The sequence below is a fragment of the Solanum stenotomum genome, unplaced genomic scaffold (assembly GCF_019186545.1).
Source record: "Solanum stenotomum isolate F172 unplaced genomic scaffold, ASM1918654v1 scaffold34899, whole genome shotgun sequence".
Lineage (NCBI taxonomy): Eukaryota > Viridiplantae > Streptophyta > Magnoliopsida > Solanales > Solanaceae > Solanum > Solanum stenotomum.
The window spans coordinates 10,102-17,933 of record NW_026033187.1 but is presented as its reverse complement, the minus strand read 5'-3'; the positions used below and the strand labels follow the sequence as shown (position 1 = coordinate 17,933).

General features: G+C 33.4%; 2 protein-coding genes across 2 annotated transcripts; both read right to left on the bottom strand.

Annotated features, from left to right (window-relative positions):
* Positions 1 to 1,630: 1,630 nt before the first annotated feature.
* On the bottom strand, positions 1,631 to 3,608 carry LOC125852410 (UDP-glycosyltransferase 74G1-like). The gene is made up of 2 exons (XM_049532147.1): positions 2,889 to 3,608; positions 1,631 to 2,495 (listed from the first exon to the last, which is right to left on the bottom strand). Exons 1-2 carry the CDS (start codon positions 3,528 to 3,530, stop codon positions 1,761 to 1,763), a joined length of 1,377 nt encoding a protein of 458 aa, XP_049388104.1. The 5' UTR covers positions 3,531 to 3,608; the 3' UTR covers positions 1,631 to 1,760.
* Positions 3,609 to 3,868: 260 nt separating this feature from the next.
* LOC125852409 (UDP-glycosyltransferase 74G1-like) lies at positions 3,869 to 5,595 on the bottom strand. Its single transcript, XM_049532146.1, has 2 exons — positions 4,867 to 5,595; positions 3,869 to 4,701 (listed from the first exon to the last, which is right to left on the bottom strand). Exons 1-2 carry the CDS (start codon positions 5,509 to 5,511, stop codon positions 3,967 to 3,969), a joined length of 1,380 nt encoding a protein of 459 aa, XP_049388103.1. The 5' UTR covers positions 5,512 to 5,595; the 3' UTR covers positions 3,869 to 3,966.
* Positions 5,596 to 7,832: the final 2,237 nt, after the last annotated feature.

Genomic DNA, 7,832 nt, shown 5'->3' with positions numbered 1-7,832 from the left:
AGAAGAGACATCTGATACCCAATAGCAAAGAGATTGCAGTAGTTTATCACTCACATGTAATCTCTATCGTAACTTCAATGTGTAACATTTAAAAAAAAATCACCCACAAACATATGAAGGACAGCTAGTTGTGCACATATAAAAACTTTGTGGGTCAAAAGAAGCTACTCCTTCCGTTTCACTTTCTTTGTCTTAATTTCCTTTTCAATCCGTTTAAAAAAGAATGTCTTTTTCCTTTTCTGACAACTCTTATATTTTAACTTTCCACATGACATGTTTAAGACCACAAGATTAAATGAAATATTGATACATTTTATCTATCTTTAATTCAAGACCATAAGTTTAAAAGTCTTATAACTCAGTGCCAACTCAAATCAGACGAACATATTGAAATAGAGGGAATACTAAGTACTAACAAGTAAAGGGTAACACTAGAAGAAATGCCATAACCATTTACTTCTCCATTTTCTCTTATTATATCAACTACACCACAATGCAAAACAAGTTCGGATTAGCTACACGAATTGTCATTTTCCTCTATAATACAGCACGAGCAGGTCTTAGAATTCAATATAACAAAGATTCATCATCATTTAAACTATTTCTAGTCTAACTCAATCCTCCTCTATTATTTGGGCTTAGGACCAGCTATACTACACTCCAATTTTCCTAATTTCTCATATTTCACAACAGCAATTCTAACACAATTTTACAACAGGTACCTGCTACACCAACCCATACCCGCACAAATATCGAGTAACTCTGCCACCTAAGCGGAAAATGGTTACCTTTTTACGACCGGCAGCAAGCAGATCGGTTCGGTTCTTGTTCTTGTCCATCCGATTCCGATCAGATACAGCTGCAATTAATGCTTTTCTAACACCATTATCCTTCAACAATCAAACTGAAAAAATACAAAAAAAATCAAATAAAAATCAGAAAAAAAAACCTAAGATTCAAATACAGAAAAATGAAATGAAATATACGATTCGATTACCTTTCGAATTTCTATAATGAAATCTGAATAGCAATTTGTATGAAATTTCAATTATTTTTTGCTCTGAATATATATATATATACATATATATATAATTTCCCTTTTTTCGGTTGAGAAGTATGAAGACGACGGTGAATTATCTTAGATCTGACGCAAAAGTTGTTGGTTTTCTGGTGAAAAAATTGGGTAGGCCCAATTTTGGTTATTATTGGGCCTTATACTACAAATAACCCGTACACGGCCCATTTTACTAGACATGGGTTGGAAAAAAGAAAATAAAATTTTAATTAAAAACAAATTTAGAAGAAGAATAATCAACAAGTAAAATAAACGAAAGAAATAGTTTTCCTGAAAAATTAATTTTCAAAATAATTTGACCAATCAAAACTTTTTGAAGAAAATGTTAGACAGTCAAGGGTATAGCCTAGTGGTCCAATGTTATTTGTTCATCGTCATTTTTATAAAATTTAAGCTGAATTTCATTATAAGAGTTCAATCAATATATGTTGGTAGTTTAACTTTCTATACTTATTATTGTACTTTGATCTGTTATAACATGTTATTCAGCTAGAGTAATTTGATAGATGAAGTGATAAAACAAAAAGATCAGTGTCTAAGAATTAAAGCTAGAATGCAAATAATTAAAAAAAAGAATTCAAACACTAATACAGTTATAGCTTATTACATAAATAGCCAAATTGCCTTAGCCTTCCACAAAAATAGGGGAAAGGTAGAAAATAAAGGAAGATTCAAGTCAAATTTCCTACTTAGGAGAAATAGTCATCAACTTGGAAACAAATTCTTCAATATTTTTATCTGAACTTCCTCCTTCATCCACAGCATTTCTAGCCATTTCCTTCCATTTGTTTGCATTTTCCCTAATTAATTTTCCTTTCTCTTCTTCCATCACTAATTTTATACATTCTTCTATAACTTCTCTTCTAACTATCCCTTTTTCATCTTGTTTGGCTTTAACTCCCATTTCCCAAACATCTTTCACAAGCTTTGCATTTGTTGGTTGATCTGACCATTGTGGCATTGTCACCATTGGCACTCCCAAACTAATTGCTTCCAGAATCGAATTCCACCCACAGTGCGTCAGAAAACATCCAAACGATTCATGTTCCAACACTTGTAATTGTGGACACCATGACACCACTAGTCCTTTTTCAATTGTTAATTCCTCTAAAAAGTTCTTGGGAAGTTTGGATTCTTCAGTAGACCTAACAACCCATAAGAAGATGTTGTTGCAATTCTTCAAACCCCATGCTAATTCTTCCATTTGCTCAGTTTCTAAGTTGGTTATACTTCCAAATGATACATACACCACTGAGTTAATTGGTTGATGGTTTAACCAATTTAGGCATTCATTTGTCATTGGTTTGAAGACACTAAGGCCATACTCTTTGTCTTCATGTAGTCTCTTGTCTAAGTACATTGATGGTATTGTTGGTCCAATTGTCTTTATTGGATATATCTTGGACATATAATCAATTACCTACATGTCAAATAACAAAAATAGAATAAGATTTCATGTAACTATTTGAATAATTTGAACAATAACTTAGCTACCATATGGTTTAATTCCTTCTATGTTTTCTCTACTATTCGTGGCGGAAGCAGAATTTTTACTAAGCAAATTCCAAAATATATAGTGTAATTTTTCAGTTTGGATGAACCCCATTCTCCCACCTGACTCTGCCCCTAGTAACTACATAAGTAGCTTATGGTGGAGCACTAATACGAAATCAGGAGAAATGTTTTTCTTGTAAATACGAAAACTACAACAACCTTCATGAACATATGCTTTGTCAGTTCATTTCTTATATAACTTCACTTCAATAGCTAAGAACGCAAAGCAGAAACAGAACGACAATAGTATATATGTTACCTCTTTCTCCAACTCATAGAAGCTGTTGATTAGAACCCAATCAACTTTGTCAAGATTTGAGAATTGATTTCCTAACATTTCAATTATTCTTTCTACTTCAGGACTAATAACAAAAGAAGGTACATCTGATGCATCGATCGGACTTGAAAATCCAGGAATTAATATTTCTTCATCATTTTGAGTAGGTGGAAGTTTTATTACCCCTTTATGTACATGGTAATAAATATTATCCACTGCACAATTTTGTGTGAAAAATGCAGCACTAATTAATCCAAAATTCTTTGCCACTTCAACAGCCCAAGGAAGGAATGGATCATATACTATGCAATTTACAGGACATCCACTATTTGCTAATTTTTGAATAAGATGAGACAGAGTATCCGAGCCAACTTCTTTGAATCGTGTTATGTAGGCTACGAAAGTTTCTGCTTGGTGGAAACCACCATCATCGTAGCCATCAGATATGGCCTCAATTGATACTGAAGTTGGCAATTCTTGCATTGTTTTCAAGAAGTATTTTGTGGTTGCTATAGTGATTTTAACACGTTTGGATTGTAAACGTTTGGAGAATTGGAGCATTGGGTTGATATGACCTTGGCCTGGAAATGGCAAGATCAAGCAATGAGCTTTGTGAGTAGTCATTTTTTATTTTGCAACTTCTCAATGAAAGAGTTGATAGATAGGATGAGAAAAATCATGTGGTTCTTATAGTTAGTGGATAGACTTGAAGTGTGTTTTGGCTTTTTCTGCCTATTATTGATACCAAGTTTTTATTGCAAACATGTGCAATGACATAAGAAATTTATACCAACATATATATTGTTGAATACTTCTTTCTATTGTATATCAACCAATATATGAATGCTTCAAATGAGTTACTAAACTACAAAGTTCATCACAGTCATCTTGATTGCAAAAACAATAAAATAATTATTTACCTATCATCAATTTATACCATAGTCTTAGCAAATAGGCAGGAAATAGTCTTAGCAAATAGGCAGGAAATGACCCATTGACCATCAATTTATACCATCAATAGAGAATATTACAATTAAGCAAAATACGCTTGTTTATTTTTCTACTTAGGAGAAATAGTAACCAACTTGGAAACAAATTCTTCAATGTTTTTATCTGAACTTCCACCTTCGTCCACAGCATTCCTAGCCAATTCCTTCCATTTCTTTGCATTTTCCCTAACCACTTTTCCTTTATCTTCTTCCATCACTAGCTTTATACATTTTTGTATAACATCTCTTCTAACTATCCCTTTGTCATCTTGTTTGGCTCTAACTCCCATCTCCCAAACATCTTGCACAAGCTTTGTATTTGTGGGCTGATCTGACCATTGTGGCATTATCACCATTGGCACTCCCAAACAAATTGCTTCCAGAGTCGAATTCCACCCACAATGCGTCAGAAAACACCCTATCGATTCATGTTCCAACACTTGTAATTGTGGACACCATGACACCACTAAACCTTTTTCACTTGTTAATTCCTCTAAAAAGTTCTTAGGAAGTTTGGGTTCTTCAGAGGACCTAACTACCCACAAGAACCTCTTGTTGCTATTCTTCAAACCCCATGCCAATTCTTCCATTTGCTCACTTTCTAATTTGGCTAAACTTCCAAATGATACATACAACACTGAGCTAATTGGTTGATGATTTAACCAATTTAGGCATTCATTTGTCATTGGTTTGAAGATACTAAGGCCATACTCTTTGTCATCATGTAGTCTCTTGTCTAAGTACATTGATGGTATTGTTGGTCCAATTGTCTTTATTGGATATATCTTGGACATCCAATCAATTACCTACATGTATACAATTAGATGCATGAATATTCTCTTTTAAATGGAAAATAGTAGTTGAGTTGCAATTTTTATTAGGTAATACTTATCTTTTAAATGGAAAATAGTGACTTTCTAGTAGTGAACAAAACATAGAAAAGAACAAAAGTTGAAGAGTATATCTCTTACCTCTTTCTCCAATTCATAAAAGCTGTTGATTAGTACCCAATCAGTTTTCTCAAGATTTGAGAATTGATTCACCAATAGTTCAACTAATTTATCTGATTCAGGACTTGACTCAAAACTAGGCACATCTGAACTCTCAATTGTACATGATAATCCAGGAATTAATATTTTTGCATCATGTTGAGTAGGTGGAAGTTTTATTACCTCTTTATAAACATGGTAATAAATGTTATCCACAGCACAATTTTGTGTGAAAAATGCAGCACTTACTAATCCAAAATTCTTTGCAACTTCAACAGCCCAAGGGAGGAATGGATCATATACTATGCAATTTACAGGGCATCCACTATTTGCCAGTTTTTGAATAAGCTGAGACAGAGTATCCGAGCCAACTTCTTTGAATCGTGTTAGGTAGGCCTCGTATGTTTTTGCTTGGTTGATGCCATCATCGTCGTAGCCATCAGATATGGCCTCGATTGACACTGAAGTTGGCAATTCTTTCATGTTTTTTAAGAAGGATTTCGTGGGTGCTATAGTGATTTTGACACGTTTGGATTGTAAACGTTTGGAGAATTGGAGCATTGGGTTGATATGACCTTGGACTGGATATGGCAAAATCAAACAGTGAGCTTTGTGACTAGTACTCATCTTTTGCAACTTCTCAATGAATTGGCAAATTAAGATTTGAGAAAGGATATTGTGAAAATCATGTTGTAAATATGTGGTTCTTATAGTTTGTTGACAGAGTTGACTGTGTCCAATTTGGATCAACATGCCCTACAAAGTTTGTTGGCTTCTTTCTATTGTATATACAAACTTTTTACTGCCAACATGTGCAATGACAGAAGAAAATTATTGGGGCGGAACAAAAATTTTCATTAAGGAAATTAAACATACCAATAAGTTAAAGGAAATTAATCATTGAGCTTTTACTAGCTCCGTCCCGATTTTGCTAGTTGGGAGAGGGAAAGGAAAAAGTAGGATCATCACACAATGTTGAAATTAAGTTGATAACGCCAAAAGAAAATTTTAATCTAATGATATACTTACTTGGTATCTGTTGCTAGCAGAAGATAATAAATATCTTATGGAATTAATCGAGATGCGTATAAATTGATCCTATTACCATAATTATCAATTATTATTTTTTAAATCTAGTGAAGAATAAACAAGGAAAGAAAAAGGAATCCTAATTTTACCTAACACATGATTCAGTTTAGAGTGTGTTGGCTGCTTCCTATTGTTATTGCCAACATGTGCAATGACATAATAAAATTATGCAATGAACGACACCAAAGTGTACCAAAAATATATATACTTGATGATGAACTGGAATTGGTCTTTTCTGTCATACAATTATTTTTGTCACCAAACTGTAGTAATACAATTACTGTTTTACTTAATATAGTACTCCCTCTGTTTCAATTTATGCGGCATTTTTCATTATTTGAGAGTCAAATAATTTAAGTCTGATCAACAATTTGCGCATGAAATCTTTAAATTTTTTGAAATAAATTTTTATATATGTAAACTACGTAAAAAAAAGTACTATACGTCACAAATAATTGATAATTTAAAATGTTCAAAAGATCTAGGGAAAATGCATAAGTACCCCCCCAGCCTATGCCCGAAATCCCAGAGACACACCTAACCTTTACTAAGGTCCTATTACCCCCCCGAACTTAATTTATCTATAATATTCTACCCCTTTTCGGCCTACGTGGCACTATCCTTGAAAAAAATGTCAACATGCGCTGGGCCCACAAGATTGTGCCACGTAGGCCAAAAAGGGGTAGAATATTACATATAAAATAAGTTCGGGGGGGTAATAGGACCTTAGTAAAGGTTAAGCGTGTCTCTGGGATTTTGAGTATAGGCTGGGGGGTACTTATGCATTTTCCCAAAGATCTATGAAAAACCTACAAAACTTGTTTGACTCTTGAAATTCGAACAGTAGCACATAAAATGAGACAGAGGGAGTAACATTTTTTTATTATCAAATTATAGTATTTGAAACAAATCAACAAATACATGCAAGGAGGGAGGCAATTCAAGAGGAGTTCTTCTAAACGTCAGGACTGACTCTATGCTTTGATAAATAAGGCATAAATTGGCGCTCTATTATTTATGATAGGTATATTTTTTTAAAAAAGAATTATATCATTTTATTCTCTTTAACCTAATTCAAAAAGAAGAAATCAAGAAAATATTATTTTGTCGTTTTACATTCTCTTCGCCAATACTCATATTATTTTGTTCTTTTCAAGTCCTTTTGTACTCTCCTTTTTTAAAATTTTGATAAGATAGAGTAATACTCTATCAAAAATATGAATCTTTTATAATAATCACTTTACTAAAAGGAAAAAATTACCTAAATACATATCTTATTTTATCATAATCTCTAAAAATTCCTATCATTTAAGAAAATTTCAAAAATTCCCTCGCGTATACATGACTTCCCTCTCGCTGATACATCCCTCCCCTATGTATCCGGATGTCCTATCCCCTCTTTGATACATCATTATCCTCTTTCTGATACATATCTCTGCTCTTGGATACATCCCTCCCCTATGTATCCGGATGTCCGCTAATGTATCCGGAAGTCCAGTGATATATGTATCCGAAATTCATAAAATTTTAAGTAATTTTTGTAATTTGGAAAAAAATAAGAAAATAATGTAATTAGCTCTTAACACTATGAGATTTATATAAATTATAGGGAAAATGCATAAGTACCCCCCCAGCCTATACCCGAAATCCCAGAGACACACCCAACCTTTACTAAGGTCCTATTACCCCCCCGAACTTATTTTACATGTATTAATCTACCCCTTTTTGGCCTACGTGGCACTATCTTTGTGGGCCCAGTGCATGTTGACATTTTTTTCAAAATAGTGCCACGTAGGCAGAAAAGGGGTAGAATATTATAGATAAATTAAGTTCGGGGGGGTAATAGGACCTTAGTAAAG